At 31.5% G+C, this 24981-nt stretch overlaps 1 protein-coding gene across 1 annotated transcript; it reads left to right on the forward strand.

The window, feature by feature from the left end:
- Nucleotides 1-4296: 4296 nt before the first annotated feature.
- On the forward strand, nt 4297-22971 carry Smp_135470 (carbonic anhydrase-related; the record flags this gene model as incomplete). The annotated part of the gene is made up of 10 exons (XM_018796798.1): nt 4297-4303; nt 6857-6940; nt 10394-10503; nt 10932-11120; nt 12922-13017; nt 14732-14798; nt 17058-17212; nt 19393-19518; nt 22089-22128; nt 22874-22971. The coding sequence occupies 10 exons, from the start codon at nt 4297-4299 to the stop codon at nt 22897-22899; spliced, it is 900 nt and encodes a 299-aa protein (XP_018651904.1). The 3' UTR covers nt 22900-22971.
- Between the last annotated feature and the right edge of the window lie 2010 nt (nt 22972-24981).

Below are 24981 nucleotides of genomic sequence, written 5' to 3' on the forward strand. Positions count from 1 at the left end.
GTGCGAGATAAAAGCCAGTTGCTGAAACTTCGGAGTCGTAAACTTAATTGAAGGCGAAATCAGTGAATCACCTGAAGGTTCGTGGTTGATAAAAGGACTCAAAATTTCGCTAAATAATTGTTTTGCACTCATACGGCGGTACTGCTCGGTGCAATGCAATACAGATATCTCAGTATTGTCGGACCTGAAGTGATTGCGCACATTGCCTTCAAAGTTGGTAAATTTTCATTTCCTATGAATGCAATTGCAATTATCCTACAAATCAAGGATGATGAAAATAATAGACGAAACGAATAATATATTTGCTCATACGGGGTGTTAAATAAGCATGAAAACGAAAATATGGCTACCCAAAAGATTACAAACACTCATACACATCATGTGGTGGGACATGTCTTTATTGTATTGCAGGCATTCTTCAGTTGGTAATGTGCATTAAAATTAGCAAGATTAACACCAGTCTCGAACGCCTATAAAAGTTTCAGCAACTGGCTTTTATCTCGCACTTTACTTCGGCAACTCAACAAACATTTAGGGCAAACAACTTGGCATTTGACTATATAGTAGTTCATTGAGATGCAAGATAGGCACCAGTCTCGAACGCCTATAAAATTGTTTGCATTGGAAAGTCATTTCAAATGTTGCCAATCGCATAATTATTTAAGCAAATGCCTGACTTATTGGAGGTTACTAATCAAACGAAAGTAAAACCTATAGTTAAGCTATGTACCTTATTCATTATTTAAACCCTAACAGCAACTGGTTAGCTTGGTGATCTCGTCTGCTAACCTCCGTTCGATTGTCAGAATCTGATGATTAACATTATCCAAGATATTGTACACAAAAGATTCACGTTGAACCCATATTTAAATAGATGGATATTGAAACGCGACCTACTTCATTTTTTGGACATTGAATACGATGTTAAGTATACGACCTTAGGTGTTAGAAACTTGAATCCATTACTTTATACTGCGCATGTTCATTTAGACTATAGCTTCGTTATGATGAAAATTCCCCATAACAAACAGATGCGCCCACCTGATCTGTGGGAATGATTTTTGGAGTCTTGACAGTTTTCGCTATTATTTCCTTCACTAAAACCAGTAAGTTATTTTTGTTCTTTTACTGCTGTATTATTGTTACGATTTATAGCATAAGTAGGAGAGTGGGTTTATCGCACTCCGAAAATAGTTCACGGGCTCTTATAGACTTTTTTCTGATACTTGTGTACTTAAAGTGTAGTGTCAAGTTTATTTCGTCAGTTTTTCTCTTGTCCAAGTTTACTGTTTAATGTCTTGCTCGCCCATAGCGTACAAACTCAAATAGCCTTCAGTTATTTTGACGCTTTCCACTTGATGGACTATGATCATACGTTAGTTGGAATGCAGACCAACTGAATAGTCGTTCAGCAAAAACATACAACTAATTAGAATCAATGTACTTTGCAAAATCTTGTTTAGAACTCAAAAATATTTGGTTGACTGCTGTTTGGTGTACTGACTTGAGCTAACTATTTTGCCATCGTAAGTAGTTGAAGATGTTGTAGCACTGTGGTTTTTGAAGCAATAGATGACCTTATCACTATTTTTACGAACGTTTAATGGAGATAGCACATTTATGACGTGTTTTGACTCTGCATGGAATAAAATTACGCAATCTTTCGCGTATACTAGTCCAGTTGAGTAACTCGTGTTGGCCGTAGTTTTTGAATGATTGATTGATCTATTAAGACGGCTAAGATTATATATTATCAACTACTTTGTGTGAGTTCAAAAACTTTGATAAACATAAGTGAGTATTTAGCGCCCTTCGAAAAAGAGGTTTTGTTTAACCTACTTAACAAGAATAAGAAACCTTGGCAGTTCTGTTCTGGTTAACCAACATCTGAAACTTTAACTAGGTTGATTTTTAGACTTGTTTGGGAGCTTCGTATTCTACGGTTATTTTAAGTAGACCTTTATCTTAAATCTATTCTATTTTATGTATAATTTGCATACCGGTAGCATCATGACTTGGTATGGTAAACGCGTAATCAACGAGCGCATGTTTTGTATTCGGCGAGAGTTTAGGTAGGCAGTTTTCATCGATTCGGTATTCAATATGAAATATTAGGAAGTGTATTTCGAGTTGCTTCCATCGGTTTATTCTCAGACGAATACCTATCTTTTTCTTTCGTGTCCAGGCTCCGAAACCAATCTCTTTGTGGTTTTCTACCCGACTTAAAAATCAATCCAAGGTTTTACTATAGACATGCAGTTTTGTTACGGAACCACGAGACGGGACTTAATGTCTAGAAATATTTACAGAATACAAACTCATTGAGGAATGAGTTTGTTAATTTTAGAAAATAACTTTTGCCCCATTATGTGGATTCTGAACTGGTTTATTACTAAGCTCAGTGGCTTATGTGTACTGCAAAAGCTTTTGTTCAGTGTAGTGGGACAGATCCATAAATAAGGAAACAGTTTTATCTTTAATTCCATCTGAGTGTCTAAACATGAGTATAATTTTAATTATACTGTCTTGTATTTACCTGTATGTAGTCCAAAACCAAAGATGTCAATAAGATCAAGATTGTTTAGCTGCCGTTATATTCGTAAGGTGTGAACTAAAAGCAGTTTCAATTTTTACTGTTAGTTTGAAGAAGTGTGTTTCGGTATTAGGTCATCTGTGAATGATCAATAGTAATACAATTAGCATAATATTACTAATAGACTACCCTTAACACAGAAGGAAGCTTAATTTCAATGCAATAATCAAGTAAACTAGTTTATTGTAAAGAGATCGCTCACACTTTGTGCCCAAGATAAGTACAAAGAAACATTTATCGTTTGATGGCGAATTTGGTGTATTGACGTATTAATAGAATTGACTGAAAATGTTTCGATTGTTTGTCCGGTAATTTCGTTCAACATCTTTGTCGTTTTATCGTTTTTTGTAACTATCATTAGACGATATGACGAACAAATCTCACCTAAGCACTGAATTAGTCTTGCTGTGAATGTTGTTACCACTTCCTACTTGCTATTAGGCTGCTAATTTGTGAAATTTGCAAATTTGAGCAAATGTGGTGTTTTCGATGAAGCATTTGAGGTTTGATTAGCCTTTCGATAATCACTTTCCTTTGGTTGGGGTTTGATCGTCAATTTTGTTTTTGATATTTTAAACTAAGCTACAATTTTCCACTCACTGAAGGTTTAATTATTTTAAAATGTCCTCATTCTTCTGTCTTTAGACTGTTGTTCATTTGCGCGTATTTTCCTTGATCTTCTATGATACTATAATGTTTTCGTCATTGTTTGCCATCCTTATGGGTTGAAGTTTATTTGGTTTTATGTTTTTCTGATCATTTTCCCCATTTAACTTTCTTTGATATTTTTTGTTAGATATTTTATAAATAATTTCATAAGAAAATAATGCTTGTTATATCGAGCATATGAACTCATACATACATTTTTGTCTCACGTATCTTGCATTCAGGCTGTTTTGAATGTTTACAGTTTTATTGTTCATTTTTCTTTGCATTTATTGCAAACGATAACTAAACATTTTATTGAAAACTTTCAAGTTTACATTTTGTTAGCTGGTTTACTTATAATCTCACAGATAAGTTGATTGTTTTTTGATTCATTTGTCTGTTTTCTGTGTATTACCAATAATCTTTCACTTAGTTTTCTTAAGATAATCATGTTTTAAAAATGACTGGAAGGACAAACACTTTTGCAACTTGTATCTTCGTTAGCATGTTTGTTTTGTTAGCCGTGAATTGAGACAAAATGTAGATCGTATCACTGTTATTATGTAGGACAGAGCCTAAAAGTTTTAGACAAAGATAATCTTTATGTAATGCGACAAGTTTTGATTGCCATTTACTTTATTTCAAACTGTATTGTTTTTTATGGTAGGTAGGTAGAAGTAGATCGAATTTATAAAAGGAGAGGCAAGCTTAACAATCAATTTAAATATATTTCAATCAAAGTAGATCTGCATCCATTCTAGCTTATCCTTGAATTGCTGTGTAACTAATGTATGTTTTAAATTGTGAATATGTGTAATGTAATCAGATACTGTACGTAATTTTTATAATTTAATCCCTAGTTTAGTGTGAGCTCATTTAATTTCTTTTAGTGATTTGTGAAACCCCTCTTTTTCGTTTTTTACTTGCACGGTCATCTTTAAGAACTGCAATGCACAAGAGTCAAAATAAATTTATGTTTTTTTGTAACGGATTCCTGAACTTTGCACAAGTCAACTGTATTTCTGATTGATTTTTGTTTTTAATAAAAGTGAACAATGGCAAGTAGAAAACACTCATTATATCTCTTCCTAGTTTCTTGTTTACCTTACTTCAATTGTTCAAGTTGACCAAATATATGTGAGGTAGAATTAAATGACGGGTCAAACGCCTACCGACTGATTTTAGCTTGCCAGCTAGTAACAGATTTTACAAGTACATTTATTTGGTCACTTGTATTTAACCTGATCAAACGGCCAAAATTGATTCGGTGTGAAAATCGGTAATTATTATACTGCAAATGTGTATTCACACGGTAAGTTATTAATCGGTTGATTTCATATTATAGTTGGCCAGCTTACATAAATCTGAATGTTAATCTAACTACAAGCGACCCACTAAAAATTAGCTTAATAAAATATCAGTCTGGTTTATTCTTTTGATCGAACAAATTTATACCAGCAGTCTTTATGTATTAAATACGCATCGTCAAATTTGAAGTTTTCAGCACCATCCATAGGTCGCTTAAGCATCCTAAGAGACAAAAGTTACGACGTGTTGTGTCAAGCCCATTTGAGAAGACTACAGTGACGTATGTAGCACTTTGCCAACCTCTAAACAATATACTATAATTTCATCTTAACACACACATTAATAAATTTGATTTTCTCATAAATTGAAATCGCTAATACTGATTATAAGTAAGCTGGTTTATTTATATCACATAATCAATGGTAATTACACATCGAGCATGCGAAATAACAAAAAGATACATTAGGAACATTATTGAACTTTTGCTTAATTGTGATTGATCCAGACAATTAAATTTTACTTGATTCTTATTACTTCTCAAATAATTCACTATTTCTCTCATATAAAAATCCATGTAAATGCTGTGGAAAGATAAGAACGGATATAAATTTATTTTATTTTTGATCATAAAAATTTATTTGTAAGTGTTTCTATCAATATTTCAAATACCTTAAGGTACATCAGGAAGCTGTTCAGATACAATGTTTTTCAGTGATGTTTAAACACTTGATTCACCGTCCACTTATAAACCAAAAATATGCTTTACAGACTACTACTTGAAATCTGACTGTTTGATTGATCATAAATTCATGCATACTTACTTTATGTGTTTATCAAGCTTTAAGTAGAGTACTAATCGTACGTCTTCTTACAGTTATCATCATTTAAATACTTGTATTTTGACTTGGAATGAAGTTAAGCTATTATGTCAGTGATACTTTTTGACGAAACGTGGTGCCTTACCTTTTTGTCAACGATTTTTTCGGCTACTTATAAAAATTTTATCGTGTTTCTAGTCATATTTTTTAGTGTCTCTTTTTGAAAGTCGACCAAACATGTTTGAGTATACCCTACGCCATATAAGCTCAGTTATTTGTAAATTTCTAAATTTTACGTGTTGTTTTTCTGTAGTTCATTTTTGCTGTATATTGTTAATGTATCTCATATCAGTGAACGTTTTGCAGTTCAAACTAAGACATTGATCAGTAAAAATTGTTTGAACTTATGCATAATTCTATGATTGGTAAAGTTTTTAAAAGATGTGGATACATAGACGGGACTTCTTCTTAATCGCTCTATAAATACCACAGGAGATTACATAAGAAAAGTTATGTACTGGATTTTTGTCAGGCCAAATTTTATGTGTTATCGGTAATTAAAAAGACTAAGCCAAATATCTGTTCATCTGAACGTTCAGGCCGGTTTCTTCAACATCTTTTGTGGAAGCTTCTGGGACATTTTATTTACCGAGAAATTTTTCACGTACGCTTCATCAAAACGGTTCAATCTATTTTTGTCAACTCTCCCGTCTACACATTTACCAGATATAAAGAACTTCCTGCTTCTCGAATAGTATCTTCAGAACGATAGTTTATTCCAAGCGGAGAAAAAGTTTTTCAATGCACGATGTTTTCATTTTTCTTATCAATGACCTCACTAATTGTGTCATCACTTGATATTCAAATAATGTGCTTACTTTCAGCTACACTTTCACCCTCATATTTAGGTACGGTTCTTTGAAAATATTGAGTGGTTTTGAGCTGTGTGATTGAAATGTAGCGTTGTGTTTATGGTGAGCGTTAAACAATTGGGAAAACAATGTTTGGTAGTGACTAAATGGTCTCACGTTCTTTCCATCCATGTAGAGGTTTAAGAAACCAGTGGCAAGTGCTTCATTAACGGAAGTTTTCAATTTTTAAAATGCCTAGAGTATTGGAAGAAAATTACGTCGTGGGGATTAAGTATAATTCACTAGGCTTTTCTTAATGTACATCTTTATATTCTGAAAAAGTAGGACTCCAATGATAACCTATCCGTTTTTCAAGACAGTAAGTCATGCATAGAAATTATTGCTTGATAATGTTTGGTTTGATTAGCTGAGAGAAATGATTTGTTTTAATTTTTTTTTTAAATTAGTCCTCTACGTGAAATACATGTAAGAAAAATTTCCCTATTTCATTCAATTGTGTCTTCTCCCTCAACAATATTATATTTACAAGATATAAAAATCAGTATTATTGACTCAAAAATGCAATAATCAAGCATATTAATCAGAATTGTGCGATTTTTTTTTCTCAATATTTTAAGAGTCACTTAATGCTGTGTGGCAAGAAAGTTCATGGGATTCAACGTGGGATACATGGTGGCATTACAAAGAAGGCGTAATAGGAGGTATTTTATCACATGTTCAAGCATTTTGTTTAATTGTTGATTTTTTAAACTGAATATATAATTCCTATGATCTGGCTATCAAAAACGTCCTCGAAATTTTAGCACTTTACTTAAAAGTATAGATACAATTCTCATGCAGGTTAATATTATACTAACCAGCTAACTAGTTAAATAACGCTTGTTTACTGTGATAATACAATTATGACGTTCACGTATTCAAACACCTAACACAATGAAAAATGAGCTACAATGTGCCAGCGTCAAAAGCTCATAAATGAGGACTAGTACATTAATATCGATAGATGGATTTGATAAACTTTATTGCTTATTATTCAAATCAAATGCTTGAAGACCGTCGACAGTTATTCAGAACCACTAATGAATATTCTTGCCTTTCTCCTTATCTGTAACGAAAAGATAAAAAACTCGCAAATAGAAACGACGTTTTTAAGAATTTATATTGAATTGATAAGAGCTCAGTTTTTGTTATGTTTGGTGTCAGTTAACTTTTTCACTAATCATTAGTTAAGCGTGAATTAACAAGTGGCTATTCTTACAGTAAACAATAAGACACTTAGAAAGATTAATTGTAAATAAATTAAATCCAAATCATCATATTGCACAATAATGCATGCCATGATGATAACGATAAAAATTTAAATAAACTCTCATTATATCCGGTTAAGCAGAAAATTAAATTTTCAGCGTTTTGCAAACTAAAGCAAACTTCTGATTTAGGTATTGACTATCTACCGAAATGTTGTCATCGTGATTTATAAGAGTGCTGTTAAGCCAAAGTGCACAATGTTTTTATGGTTTTTGATTGAATTCTAGTGTGATTCTAAAATGGTTAGATTTGTTAAGGCGAGAAACGTACCCAAGAAGGAATATGTGTTCATCTTGAAACTTCCGTTTAACAAATATATTTACAAAGCACAATATTAATGCGAGACAAAGTTTGAAACGTTGTGCACATCTGCGAAATACAGATTTGAAGCGAATCCATTATTGCCCAGGAACAAATAGAAAATAGTTTTCAGCGTCTTACAGTATTGCTCCAGGGAATAGTACCAAAATCATGACAAATTTTATACTCACGATCTACTATTGCTGTTGTTTATAACGAAACCAGTTATTATATATGAAAACATTTGGTCGAATGCAAGCAAAGCATTATCAAAGTTAACTTGTGTCAAAACCTTTCATTAAACGATGTGTTTGTCAGGTTTATTTGACAAGAAATGATATTTATTAAAAAACTGTAATGACTTTTTCAAAATGGTGCCTTGGAGAGCACTTTGTGTCCGGTTATATGCGTTATCGAGGTTTATTTGAGCAAAACTTGGTCAATGGTAATAGGAGACAAAAAGCAAAACTTTCACTGTAAAGCAAGAAGCCAGTCGATAGGAGAAATCGCTGTTTACCAAGTCTTACACTTATCCATGTAAGCCAGTACATAATTTGTATAATATTTGTGGCCACATAGGGTTAAACAAAAGCTTAGAACGTGTCTGTTATACTCTTCAACTTTATAAGGTATCACTTGTCCATCTGAAATTTTTGACTGAATACCGATCAGTTTAGTCGACCTATGTACATTCTGTGCTAGTTGCCGCGGTATAGTCATTATATCATAAGTTTGTGCAACGGATTTGGATTACATTTAGTTTGTAAACTTTTCTCGGCCCACGCATTGGGCAATGGAAGTGTAAGACCCCATGTTCGAGTCCCTGTATGAAAGTCAATACTAAGGTGCAGATAAACCCAGCCGACTAGTCACAAATGTGACGTTAAGTTTTCTTAAGCGCTGACAATTAGAACGCTGCAACACTTACGGTCCCGCTGATTCTACTTAGAAACGAGAACCGTCATAACTACCACGAAGGAAAGTGACAACACAAGACTAATAATAGAGATTTATTGACTCTTCAAGAATAAAATGCCACTGAACCAAACACATACATTTAATTACCGACTTTAATCAGCCTTGGTGATTAGTTAATAAACATCATACAAATGAATACCTGCACAGGTTTACCGTAAAACGAATTCGAAATTCACTTAGGATAATACAGAGAACGTGGTGGTCACGTTCAACGAAATTTGACACCTTTCATACTACACAAGATTCACACCTAATTATTTAAAAACATACTGATGTGAAATAATGTTACGCTATAAGATATAAGCCCATTATTGTGCCGACTAAAATATTCCACTGAACATAAAACAAAAGTCAAGTGTCATGCTGAAAATAAATAAATATTACGCTGAATAAAACACTACCATAACCATCATCAAAAAGCTACAAGTATTTATAAACAATTATCCACATAAGATACTCAATGTCCGTTGGCCGCATACCATCATCAACAGTCTACTGTGGGAGAGAACATACTAACTTCCAGCTAAAGAGGAAATTAGGAAAAGACGTTAGAAGGGGATGGGGCATACATTGTGGAAATCACCAAGCTGCATCACGAGGCAAGCGCTTACTTAGAATCCTGAAGGGAAGCGGCAAAGAGGAAGGCCGAAGAACACACTTTATCGAAGATCGGAAATAGACATGAAAAGGATCAATAGAAACTGGAAAGGATTGAAAAGGATTGCTCAGGACAAGGTTGGATGGAGAGTGCTGCTGATCGGCCTATACTCCTCGACGAGGGGTAACAGGCGTAAATTAGTAAGTAAGTACGCTGAATAAAATGTTATTTTGGAAATAAAAAAACGTCAAAGTGCTACATTGTGAACAAAACTAGTGTCCCGAAACGTTACTCTGATTCAGAGAAAATTATTAAACATGCCTACCTGTCCTAATTTACCGATAAGTCAAAACAAATTTATGTGCTTTAAGGGAATTATTTTTTAGCAATCCCACGGCAAATCGATAAACTGACTGAATTTTCCCCAATTACTATTACTTACATTTTGGCATACAAACTTCGCCTAGCCAACTGTTATTTTATCCGCTTTAAGATTAAATTTTCAATCATCTGTTAATTTTACTACTCACTCCTCAAACATTAAGTAAAGTTTTTAAGATCTTTTATAATTACTACCCAATTCGTCTTTGCAATTACAGTTTTTGTATAAATAATATCTTACCCGTTTTATATTTTCAATATTTTTCTTCAAATGACCTCATACATGCATGTATATATACAATAATGGTATTCCGTCGTTTTGTTTGGTTTTTCAACAACCAATGATTACTACTTGAAACTATGTTATGTTCCAGTATGAATACGGTTGTGGTAAGACGATGAAAACTCACTTAATAAAAATGAATTCGTACAAACCTGCTTCCATTGTTGTTCTTGGTTTTTTTAAATTCATGAAGGAAACATATCTTATAAAACTATCATATTTAGCAAGTATTTGCAAACAGTTGCGATGTCGGTTTTCGTTATCAGAATGATCGCCTATTAATATTCTTCTTCTGTTCTCATCAAGGTCCAAGTCACTGGGGGCAGACGGCGCTCATGGCTATTACTAATGACGTTTGGTCAGCTTGCTATCAAGGAAAAATGCAATCACCGATCAACATCTCTACAAAGCATTTAGTATTTGATACTAATTTGGAACCGATAAAAATACTAGGCTTGGATAAACAGGCAAGCACTCGGTCCTAAGTACATATTTTTTTATTTTCTATATCCAATTTAAAATATACTGGTTCATTTTGTAGTAATTGGGTGTTACATTTGTTGTATTCTCATTAAAACATGTTTATTATTTTATTGCTGTAACTACTTTTAATCATTAGTTAAATTGATGATTGAGATACAAAAATTTAAAGCTTAACTCATATTATTTCATAACAAATTGCTAAGTTTTATTTATCAGTTCAGAACATACTGATATTAGGCTAAATATAAATCAGGTAATAGTCGGTCGATTGCACATTAAGATGATGTATAATCCATAATATATTGTGTAGCTAACAGAAAATTGTTGAGATACTAAAAGTATGCTTGTACGATTCCTTCAGATTGACGTGGAGATAGTGAATACTGGACAGGATTTACAAATGAAGATTCTTGATTCAACAACGATAATTGTATTCAGTGAAGGACCATTAGTATACGACTACAGACTGTTTGGTGCTATTATAAAATTTGGTTCAAAATCAAGTCGTGGTTCAGATCATCAAATTGATGGTATTTCATTCCCGGCGGAGGTAAAAATTTTGATATGATTTGATAAAACGTTTAATTGTTGTTTATGAATAGCAGCTAATCCTATGGATTTAGATTTTTTAATGATTCATTTTGTACACTAAATAACATAGGTGATGAGTGCTTTAAAATATTGACGAAGTATATCTAGTGACTGAAGAGCAACTATCATTTAAATATGATAACAATGTAGCTGGCATTCGCTTTTAACGTAAATAGGAGAAATGTAGCTAATATCGTTTGTGACTCATTCGGAATATAATTTATTAAATTTTCATCAGTAAAACAGTAATTTCTTGTGTAAATATGTACTAAGTGCTGTAAAATTTTCAATTTAATTCTAAATATTAAAATAAATCCAGAAAAGTGAAAGAAACAGCATCATAAATTCGAAAACATGTTTCCAAATGTAGATATTCTAAGGGGGCTTGATATCAGTCAGGCTCCGAAACCCAGTATCAAGTGAATACCGCTCCTCCACTTCCAAATTATATTTAATGAGGAACCATCTATTACTAGCTAAAGGTAAATACAAATTTTTTCAACCAAATTTAGTTGTTCATACTCTTGTTTGTCCAAAATGCTAATGGTTGTAATTCATATACTGTAAAATCTATTTTGTACTACGTAGTTGTATAAATGAAACAATTTGAAGCATTTATCTAGGAACATATGTTGATGTCGTCTCTCATCTTGCAATACACTTGATTAAATTTTAGTAAGTTATTCTCCCATCAGTAAAAGCTAAATGACTAAAACAAAGTATAGATTAGTTCACTATCAAGAATGATTTGTTTACTTTATTATTAGTTAGAACACAATGATGGCGTAGCGTACAACTTTGCTGCTTCTGAACACAAAAGTGGCTAATTATGACAACTCCAAAATTAGGGAAACGATAAAAACTGATTATCGCTTTTTAACATATTTATTTTGCTAATAATACAAGAGAAAAAACAGTACTGTATTGATTATCGTGACAATTGAGAGACAGATTAACATAGACTAGAAGGTAGTTTAAAAAAATTTATTGGGCTACATTGAACCACGCCTTCATGTCTTCAGCTTCTTATTTCTAAACGAATATAAATAGATTGCATTAAACATGGATAGTCATGCCAGAACAAAGATGATTAAGTTATCATTTATTAAAAAGTTGATTTTTTGTCACATTGGAGATTCGTTTGGATGAATTTTAATCATTATTATCAAAAGCAGTGATTTCTTAGGTTAAGTTCAGCTACAATGTTTTTGTTGCTTTGATATCATCAACACTTTTCCTACAAAATTCTAATTTTTGTAGAAAAGTACGTTTTTACGGATAATTGTTATGCACAGATTGAAAAAGAAGATAAATTTCATATGATTTGATTTTGTAGATACTATAAGATTATCTAAAATTCAGTCATAGGAAAAACTGAAATCGTCTCGAGTTTGCTGAAATAACTGACGTTTAGTCTCCTCAGACGTATACTTCTGAGTGCATGGTTTATGTATGGATATCAATACTTAAAATATTTGTATCATAAACAATCTAGTTACACTTCAAATACCGTGTATTTTAGTACATGGAATAATTGTACCACTTTTTGAATGATGGTGGATAGATTTGTTTTTCCACTAATGTAATATAATCCGTAGACAGTACAGAATTTATGAGGCATCTATTATGTAATTAGGTTTTGTGTAACGAGTTCATTCATTGAATTTCGTGGCTATTTTAGTATGAGTTGATTTATTAAAGGTAACAAAACGTTATGACATATTATGCCAAGATTACATTTTTTTGTTTCATATTGACAGCTACAACTATATGCATTCAATTACATTTTATATCCAAATTTTTCTGTTGCGCTATCTAAGCCGAATGGGTTGGCTGTATTGTCTATCTTCTGTCAAGTAAGTTATTCTTACACGTTTTAAATTGTTATCATTGAAGTGACTGTTGAATTGAACCAAAATTTCGTGAATCAGCAGTGTATCGATATGTCTAATAACTCCTTAGTTCGCTTGAATAATAATAGAAAATGTCATCTAATCCCATTTACTCAACATCAACTTGTCTAGTTACTGGTTACTTTCAAGAGATTGCAAAAACCAAATACCAGGTATAAATTCAAGAACTTTTAATCACAAAGTGTTCACGCATTTCAGTTTTTATTCTTTCTTGCTGGAAAATACTTTACCTGTCCATTAGTGGAGCATAAATAATAGTTCTTATATTTAATGACAGTATAAATAAATGTATCTAAATTTAGTTGATGCATACAATGGATTTAAACCTGTCTCAGTTTGCTTGATGAAACGGTATAATTCATTGTTATATAAGTATTTTTATCGGGAAAAGTGAAATCATTATTATTGAAATTTTTTTATGACAGACGTTGTATATTCTTCAGACCAAAACCTTAACGAATTTGGAATTTATGTTGTCGTATAACTTTTGGAAATTCTTCGTTAAGTGTTCTAAAAGAAAAGAGTTATAGGCATGAAATCTGGGGAAAAAATCAATTTAGTAACGGTACGGTTATACTTACTTTACTGTCGGAGGTATAAAATACTATTTACCGACTGATATTTATTCTATACAAATATTCAACTTTAAATCCTTGTCAAAAAGTGACTTTCAATAATTATTATCATTAACACGACAATGATATGAATAAAGTCAGCCTGTTTTATTACGGTGATCAATTATACGAGTGTTTTGTAAAATTATACACTAGAAACGCTAAGTTTTGGATGATACATGACTTTTTGACGCATATATATATATATATCGAAGATCATACAGACTAACAACTGTTTGAGTTAATTTAATAGTACCGCTATACACCTGAAAATCAGCGAAATCGGACGTATATTCATGACTTTTGACTGAACTAGACAACAATATGTGCTAGAAACACAGATTTATAGATTAAAAACGGTTCAATTTCATTCAATGTTATTTATAAAGTCGAGTGATCATTGAAAATAAAGTGAGGAATATTTACTGTAAGGTAACGAGTCACATTTATTATGAAAAGACCATCTAAATAAACCATAAAGTGTAAAAATGCTATTTAGGTATAAGTAACATAATTAATGGTAAGAAAATCATGAGATATGAATGATAAGTGTACACTTAAGAATTGGAGATAGTAGAAAACATAAAGAGTTGCGAGGAAAACTTTACAGTGTTTAGTTTAGATACGCTACGTGCCTAATTGTGTATTCATCACTTTTAACAAACATGATTCTCTTAATATTAAGTGACTTAATTGGATCATTATAACATTTCTAATATTATTTAATACATTTATGTAGTTTTATCACATTGATTAAACCATTCACACTCTATCTTTAGTCACCTCAACTTTACAAATAATTCTTTTCATTTATTAAACCTATAGTCATAGCAAACGTTAACTATTTCTAATACACATTACTGTCTTAGTAAATCACAAACATGTTAGGACATTTGTCCTATTGCAAAATTTTATTCACTTTTTACAGCCATGTAATGACACCGTTTAAAATACTTTATTATTTTGAAATATATATTTAACCGTATAAGCATAATTCAGTTTATTATTGTTATTATTTAAGTAACTATTCACAAACTCTCTAGGTTGGCAATCGGTCGTCAGCTGATTTGGAAGCTATATTTTCTATAGCAGATCATGTGCAGTTGAAAGGTATGTCATTAAAGACAGCATTGTCTAATACTCATTGTTTACATATTGACGCAATAACAATAAATTATGACTTCTTCAAAATTATAGTTTTGCTTCCTATTAGACCAAGACGGACGGAAAGTTTTAATATATAACTTTCGCCCTATTGACTAAGATTTAAAATGAGTTATTTTGTTGTGAAATTATCACGCACCCTATCATTATCAAATGAAGAAAAGCGTAGGTAATTAATTTTTGATTGACAAAGTAACTATTGTTAGTGATATTTTTCTATTGTATGAAAAATTAAACACCTTTGTATCTTCTAGTCATTCCATTGATATAAGAATTTTTATTCCGAGCAACATACTGTTATATAAAGCGTTCATGAATGTATGGATAGACAAAAATGAATATAAGGGTAATGTTTTTATGGTTAAATAGAAATATGTCATTGATCTTTCACAATAAAATCAACTCTACATAATGTCAACACGAATAAATGAAGTGAAATAAATAATAGACTACTAGACATGTACCATTCAATAGCCTGCTTTATGTTTTTGTGACTAGTTAAGAAAAGAAAATCAACTAAAAAGAATGAATTATTTTTTAAACTGAAACTATGAATTGTTTATAACATTATTGTGATGAACTATTGTTGTCAATGAATTTTTGTAGGAAAAAAATGGATGCAATAAATATTTTATTCTGGTTTCTTATGTGCTTAGCGAGAGGCAATTTTGTAAACTTTAGAGAAGGCTTTATTGTAGTCAGTCAACAGAGTTATTAGGCAAAGTATGTGTAACTTCGTTTCTTGTTAGATAACATACGGAAAATTTATTTAAATACTGGCAGTGATGAAGCTATTCTAGTGTTAGGTTGAATTGGGTTATGAAGATCAGTTTGAGGTATCACTAAAATCTGTTAACAATAAATAATTTAACAAAAGTAATACACAGCGTTCTTTTAAGAGAAACCAAAGAAATTGTAGTGATGAAAATTCTGTTTACTACAATATCATGTACTCAAGATGTAAAATCAACTATTTATCGGCTGATATATGAATTTCCATAGCTTGATTCTATCAAACATCAAAAAACCTAATTCAATCTTTATTCTGAACAGCTAGTGAAAGATGCTCCGAAAAAACAACAAACGAATAACTGTTCCAACTTAAATAAATGTTTATAGAAATTGTCTGTCCATTCAAGTTCATTAAACCTAAACTTAAATATATATAGCCTCCAGTTCTAAAAAACTCTTCTCATGAACATTGATTTTGAAGGAGATACTGTTGTAGAAGTTCCGGAAATTTGTCTCACGAAATCATTAAGAAAAATATTTTTGATGCTTCCAATCATTCGTGGATATATCACAGATAAGGTCCAGAGTCGGTCCACATCAATGTGGATTTATACGTTTACACAAGCGACGTCGTCCTGAATCCATCTCTAAACATAACTCTGAGTGTTTTTCTAAATGCTTAAGCAGAGCAATAAATAGTTCAACATTAAAAAGTCTTTCTAATTCTGACCAGATTTATCCTTCAAAGTCATCCATACAGCCAAATGATTTTGTTCAAAAGGAGAACCAATTGATAGCATATGCACTGGAGAAGATTTAGCAATTCATCTTCTCAAGCTGGAACGCCGTGTGTGAAAGCAACATCTGTAAGGTGGTACTCCTCTATGGACCTAACAGCTAATATTACACAGACGGCAAATTGTTGCTAACACGGCCTTCTAATGTTTCTAATTCTTTATAATTCTTCGCTATCGCGTTCTCTTTTTTCCGTTCACTATTCTCATATTCGTTAAGTGGATAAATGTCTTTCACACACCGGGTTTTCCTTTATCATTCTTCTCTAAATTATCAAATGTGACATGACTTTCTTTTGACACCTGAAACTATATAATCCCTCTTCTTATTCTCAATGGACCACTTAAATTGTCCATCAGCTATAAATATCACTGTACAAATCGTTTAAATGATTTTATCGAAGACGATTTCTTTTCAAGTTATAGGTTTTCTCCTGACAGACATCTAAAACAATTTAACTGTCGTTAACACATCTTGCAAAATAATGAAAATCTATTAATTCTTTCAGTAATTCTGATTAAATCCATCTCATTTTCAAGTAGTTTAACGATTACATTTGTGTATGAAAAATAAAATTTTATAAAATCACTTCTTCTAGCCGTTGGTCTATTTATTTAGATTTTTATTTGACTAATGAAGTTCAACATAATTTTTTTATTTACCTGCTCTTTTATGTAGGGCAGTTTAAAAAGCTTCACGGTTTGTTATTGGATGCAATAATACCATCAACTGTTCACTATATGACATATCAAGGTTCCTTACCTTTTCCAGCTTGTTATGAAACAGTCACTTGGATTATACTCAATCAACCAGTTATAATCACGGAAACACAGGTAAACATAAATTAGCTTTAAAGGGATTTGAATAAAATATTACCATAGTGATAATATATATTGCTAAAATGGACTTCCTAAATACGTGTTAATCGAGAAAGTAATTTTTGTTTATTTATTCTTAAGTATATAATTTTTTTTTAAATGAATATTTTAAAGTAACATAGAAAATAAACTGAATAATCGCATTTCTCATTACTAAATACGTAGAAATCAAACAACTCATCGATCACAATAACCAGGTAAATCTTCATTGTTTAAAAGCTAATAGAAATAATTCCAATACTCAGAAATTTGTTGACAAATAAAAAGATCATATCTTGTTATGTTTGAAGCGATTACGAGTTCCCTAATCTGAGAACAGGAAAAAGACTTTGTGACCAAAGACAAATAAGCTAGCTATTCTGACGCATCCCAGCCACACTAATTAGAGTGAGAAGTCCAAGTTCGAAGTGGGAAATATATTCCGCAAGCAGCCAGACGCACAAGCAATCACAACAGGCACAATTGAGGATACAATTAGTACACATAATAATTGATAGCGTCACCAAATGAATGTCTAATATTATTTATAATGACTGAATGGTCTTTGGGCATAATAATTACTTGTAGTTCGTCATTTGTTTTCCTTAGTTTTGTCATTAAAACAATAGTAAGTGTTCAGAAAAAATACTCTAATTTTGTTTAATTTTCACCATTAAATAATCGAGAGAAAACTACATAAATACATGCTGAATTCTACATAAAAACACCACAATAAATAACATATAGGGCATTTAGTTGAAAAATTCACTTATTTTAAGTAACGAAAAAAGCACTTACACTGAATTGCATCTTACGAATTGCAAAGTAGAACGAATTATATATATATATATATATACTTTTTACACAGAGATGAGTGACGGCTAGCCTGAAAATCCAGGACGAGAGTATCATTCTATTTGGCACTCGTCAGCTAGGTCGGTCTTTTATCTCAGTGTTGATCTTCACTCTGATACTCGCACCCAGTGCTTTCGCTCCACATGCGGTAATGCTTATTTCATTTGTGCTGGTTATTTGAATCTTTCTACTGATGTTTAGGACTGCAGTTGGTCAGTCTTTTTTGGCAATATTTGCATGTTGTGCGGACTCCCTCAGTATTGTATCTCAGTCACAAGCATTTTTAAGAACATATGGATGATGGTTACCAGTGAAACGTAAGACTCTCGTTTCGTCCCACTTGAAACTCGTCAACTTACTGTACATATCATAAAAGTCTGATCAATCTCAGTCTTAATTACCGTGATTCGAACAACTAGATATAAAGTAAATATAATTTGTTTAAATATGAAATTATTTCAAACAAAATTGATTGCTACAATATAATAAATTTCATCATAACCCAATCTATAGTATTTTTTCACCTTTGCTTTAGAAACATGTCTTTGATAGTGTAGATATATATCTCAAGTCACTTTAAAAATATTGTAATTAAAAATAATTTTGCAAGTGATACAAAGGTTTAATTACGTAATTAATTCTTACAATACAAACCGATCACCGATCTGATCTACAATCACTAAATTAAGGAGACCAAATGGATAAATAAGCTACTCTACAAAATTAAAACATGCGACTTTTTATTTGAACTATCCAAAGTTAATATCACCCTATGGTAATGGATTGAAATGTTTTCAATCTGAAATATTTCAGTTGCTAGAAAACTACTTTTATTATTTTTATTCTGATATGTACAGAACATTGACAAATTTATACAATAACAACAAAAAATTCTTCCGTATTTAACAAATTGGGTCATATGTTGTTGATATTACAAATATAGTCTACGGTTCAATTTTAATGAGTAGCATTGCTCAAACATCCGTGATTATAGTTCTAAATATATAACAGAAAGGAATTCATTCATATTTATTTTACATACATGAAAAGTAACAAAAAAGCCTTCGAATAGCTCTTATTTGGAACAAGTATTTCATTAGTTTTATCTCATGTCAAAGAAGTAATCATTAGAAATAATTAGAATATTCCTATTGTGTGTTGTATATTATGAAGCTCATGTATTTATGAACTAGTCTAAATGCAATATAGATTTACCATCAAGGTTTATGTAAAATATTCTTAATTCACAAATAATAGACATCGATAGTAAAATGTTCTTTTACATTATTTTTGAATTGTAGTTAAAATCTCTTCGTCAGCTTCGAATTTCTTCATTTTGGGAATCTGGTAGAATGGCTGATAATTATCGAATAATTCAGAAAATTAACAGGCGCTCAGTAAGAACAAATATTGACTTTGAACAAACTGTAAGTCTTATTGCTTGTATGACAAAATCAAGTGTTAAAAACAGCATATCCATCGAATTCATTTTTTTCACTCAAGATAGTCTTAGTCACGTGAAAGCTCATCTAGAATTGAATCACCACCACTCGCGTATAAATAAAGTAACTAGAGTTCTGGAAATGTAGCTAGAAAACTACAGCATTAAACCATCTCTATTTGACTTGTTATCAAAATGTTTTAAGGTAGCATTACAAATCGCACATTTGTGTCATTTCTCTGCTATACCAAACCAGTTCAAATAGATTAAACATATGTTCAGAATTAAATAACGTAATTTTAAGTAAACTAGTCAAACAATTTCTTTCGAAATAAAGAGTCATCTGTTGTATAATATGGCACATATATTATCACATCCCTTAGTTTAGTATCCCGTTACACTGCTGTGTTTTCCATTCGGAATAACTTAAGAGAACTAATTATTTTTACTGACTACATTCATTCTATCTTATAAGTTACTTCAACAATATTGCTAGCTGTTGTTCGACTTCAAATATTTTGGGTATTTGTGAAAAACCAATATATATGTGACGAAACAAACAGAACTACTTGTAGTTCAATCTCCCACTTTAAGTTACGTGTGTATTACCATATTTTTGGAGTGATATTATGCATTTTAAACTTGCACAATGTGAATCATTATGCACGATTTGTAGGGAAGGTAAAATGGATATTTGGATGAACGAAAGTAACGTATTGTTAATTCATTCGATCGGTATATTAATAACAAATAATTTTAAGTCTAAAAATGTCATTAAACATACAGGATATTCTACAAGAAAATTCACTGAGTTCCTAGTTGGCAAAAACAAGTCCATTCCGTTGGAATGTCATATAAATGGGAATCAAATTACGTAAACTATACGCTGAAATGTGAGTGACGTCATAATTTGTAGTAAATTTTCTACTGACTATCTACATCCATTTTCTTCAATGAGAGATAAATACCTGCATAAATAGGAAAGTAATTATAACTTTTTATTTTGTTTCATCAAAACAGATTCTTCTAGTCTTAAGTATTAAACGTTCGCTACGATAACAGTTGTACATGTGATTCCATAATTAAATTAGAATTTACAGTATCAGATGCAATCAAATAATTTATCTTTGTTCAACTGTATATTGGCTTGTTTATATGTAGTATTCAAATTATAATTTAAGTATTGTGCATGAATGACATTCCAAGAGTACTTATGTTGATCATGAACAAATCATCCTGTCATTTTAAACATTGAGATAAGGATTCCTACAATATTATTGAATATTTTCTACTATTTGAAATTGTTTTGTACGACAAGTTAGCTCTATACTGTCCAATAAACTTGATACACGTGATTTGTAATTGGACTTAATATAATGATGACATTAGTTAGTTGAGTTGAATTGTTTAGCCGTAATGACATATAATTTAAAAGGAAAATTGAGAAAATAATGTTTCATAAATTTTAATGACTTTGCAGAATATTATTGTCTACGAAATTGTTTCTTTTTAAAATATTCATCACTGATATTTTGAGTGTTTTGACGTTTAACTGTGTCTCATCAATTCGGCATTTTATGATTATCAAAAAATATCTATATGCACTTAAAATGCTCAATTTTTATGAATCTAAAAACGAGAACCATTACGTCTAGTATTCAATATTTGCAACATTGAAAAATACCACATAGATAAGAAACTATCCATGGTATGTCAATAGATCTCATAAGCAAATTTGCATTGAAAGATTAAAGCCATATATCATTTGTGACGATTCGTTTTTTCATAGTTGAAATCATGAGTCAGTTGAAGCTAGACTACCATGGAAAACCTGGAAGCACTGGACGGCCGTTTCGTCCTATTATGGGACTCCTCAGCTATGAAAATACTGAAATATCCACAAAAACCCCTTCGGATCTATAATCATATGCTCACTAGTGACTGACTGTAAAAAATGTTTCCTCGAGTTCTAGTGGAAAGGAGTGACCAGTGGAGTTCAACAAGGTCTGTTGTAGAGATATCAACTCACTGAAGACAATTGGTGAACGGTTGCTCAAAATCGTGGATTGGTTGAAGTTAGACATTAACACCGTTGGATGCCAGCCAGTTCAGTGGTCTATCGGTTAAGTGCTCCGGTGCGAAGCTGGTAGGACCTGGGTTCGAATCTCGCGAGTGCGGGATCGTGGATGCGCACTTCTGAGGAGTCCCATAATAGGACGAAACGACTGTCCAGTGCTTCCAGGTTTTCCATTGTGGTCTAACTTCAATTGACTCATGATTTCGACTATGAAAATACTGAAATATCCACAAAAACCCTTTCTGATTCGTTTTTTAAATGAAATAAAGTTTTAAGAATAATGTAAAAAGATAGATAGACTCAACTAGAGTTCGTCTTGAACTAGAGATTATGAGGTAATCATTCCATCTAAATATTTTTGAAACACTCACAACTTAACAGACAGAAACTTGTGGAAATAAATAATTTTTAATCTTTTGTTAAAAACTATATTGAAAATCGAAATTAATAAAATGTTATTAACTTGTTTTATTTCTAAGCAACCATACTGTTCAATGCAATCTAGACGATCTTACATTGGTAAGTTTAAAATACGTTTTGTATGTTTATAGTATTAAATTATCATAATGAATTAAAATGTGAATATAAAATTTGGTGGATGCGCACTGCTGAGGAGTCCCATAATAAGACGAAACGGCCGTCCAGTGCTTCCAGGTTTTCCTTGGTGGTCTAGCTTCAATTCACTCACGCTTTCAACTATGGAAACATTTTTTCTGTTAGATACAAAAGTTTATCTTTCAACTTTAAAATGAAATACTTTTTTTTCAAAGCCTATTGTTTTCATTCTTTAATTTAAGTTATTTTAACTGTTAAGACGGAAAAAGCTCACAAAGTTATTCACATCACTTAAAATAGAAATGAATTAGCTTTAATTACTTATGTCACATGCATTTATTTGTTGTTTTAGCAACCAATTGATATAATAAAGGAAATTTGAATGATTCTGAATATTTCAAGTCTGATTACAGTGAACAGTATATTATAAGTTTAATTTTCTAGTTAGTTAATGCTGATATGATGATGTGTAGTATGTAACACCAAATCATAATGTTGTTTAACATTCTCTTTGCATATTGTTCAAAATTTACACAGTAATAGAATATTCGTTTACATTGTAGTATAATAATTCTTATGTTGATACTGTAATACAAAAGTGCTTGTTTTCTATTTGTGTTTTATTTTTATGGACTGTTCCAAAATTTTTGCTGCATCGTATTTGTTTGAATGCGAACGATAACATCATTTTGATGAAATGTTTTAATAGTATCAAAGAAAACTGTTGAAAACTAAAGATTTTGGTCGCTACATTGTGATGTCATTGAATGTGGATACGTGAATTGAAAACGTTTCTTACAGAGAGATGTTATTTCATGCGAAACCGATTATTTAAGTTGTTCTACATAGTAAAAGACTTTTTTCTGAAATAAATTATGAAAACCTCGAACCAATATTCGGAATTATTTATTCAGAACAAATGATGTAAAATCTTATTCGTATCATTACATTTTAATGGTAAAACAGTTGTTGCACTCAGGAAAGAAATTACTGGTTCTTGTTTTTTATTATCTTTTATCATCTACCTCATAATACTGATAAAGTATCCATATTGTTAGTAAATAAATTAAAACAATGAGTTAATCTGTGTACCTCGAAAATACATAATTTATTGTTAGTACTTCTTATAAATTCTCATTAACACTTAATCCATATTTTATTCTTTTGTCTTACTACGTAAAAAGAGACGACAATTAATTGTAGTAAACTACAGTTCATGAATGTTGTATAAAACTTTGATTTCAATTCAATCAAGTTATTCTATCAGGAGGAAAACTAGTATTATATTTGTTACATTTTGTTTTTTCGTACTCAGTATTGATGATCTGTAGCTATGGATAAAAATAAACAAAACGAGAGAATGTTTGCTATGTACTTATATTACGGTAAAAAAACAATGTTTAATAGTGACAACCAACACCTTCATTAACATTAGTCACTATTGAGAAAACCAAGTTACGTTTATTATAGTAATTTATGAATACCACTATCATGATTTGTTTGAATAAGTGAATTTTTAAAAGAAGCTTTGTCTATATTTATATGTACAGAAATTCTACATGGTTACTAATTGTATTATAAGTTCTTACCAAATTACTGATTGTTGTGTATATATTCATTGACAAATGTATTTCAATTTTCATTGATACTACAAACACTGTTTTTGACATTATTCAATAAGATAAGCACAATTATATGAAATGTTTTCCTATCCAAATTATTATTTTATTTATATCATGTTAAAAACACTACTATTTTTTCTCTAAATTCAAGTACTTTCTTTTTTCGAAAGACAAACCATCATTTTCAAAATTCTACATATCTATATCTGGAACAACACATGTAAGCGAATAACTGTTTTCATTTAGATCGTCATCAGGATTTACTCTAACATACATGAATATTTATACGAAAATGTTAGTCCAATCAAGGCTTTGAGTCAATAATCACAATGCAGTAGAATACATCACCAAGCATAATAGGTAAAAGTACAAGTTGATAGTGGGAAGACAGGTGTACTTATGGTGGTAAGAATATTAAAAGTTTTATCAATAGTTAAACATAGGAAATAGGAGGTCAAATGTGAGTAAATAGACTTAAAATAGTAATCACAAAACATTAGAATCATTACGTAATAAGAAGTATGTAAATAATTAGATAGTGAAAAATATAAACGGAAAGAGGTGGACTATGGTGTACTTGAGAACATCTTCAATACCATACGGAATTCTTACGACGGACTACACCGCAAATTCGTTTATGGAGGACAGCTCACAGATGCTTTCAAAGTGAGGACCGGTGTCAGACAAGGCTGTCTACTCTCGCACTTCCACTTTCTTCTGGTGGTTGACTGGATTATGAAGACCTTCATATCACCGGGAAAGCACGGCATTCAATAGACAGCTTGCATGCAACTAAACGATCCGGGCTTCGCAGATTACTTGGCCTTTCTATCCCATACATACGAACAAATGCAGATGAAGACAACTAGTGTTGCAGCAGTAGGCCTCATCATACACAAGGGAAAAAGCAAGATCCTAAAATACAATACAGAGAACATCAACCCAATCACACTTAATGGAGAAGCTCTCGAAGATGTAGGATCTTTCACGTATCTGAGTAGCATCATCGATCAACAATAAGGATCTGATGCAGACACAGAGTCGATGATTGGCAAAGCAAGGACTGCATTTCTACAGTTGAAGAACATATGGAAACCAAAACAACTGTCAACCAATATCAAAGTCACAATTTTCAATACGAACGTCAACACAGTTCTACTGTATGGAGCTGAAACTTGGAGAACTACTACAACCA

This window comes from Schistosoma mansoni, chromosome 4, assembly GCF_000237925.1.
Source record: "Schistosoma mansoni strain Puerto Rico chromosome 4, complete genome".
In the NCBI taxonomy this organism is placed as follows: domain Eukaryota; kingdom Metazoa; phylum Platyhelminthes; class Trematoda; order Strigeidida; family Schistosomatidae; genus Schistosoma; species Schistosoma mansoni.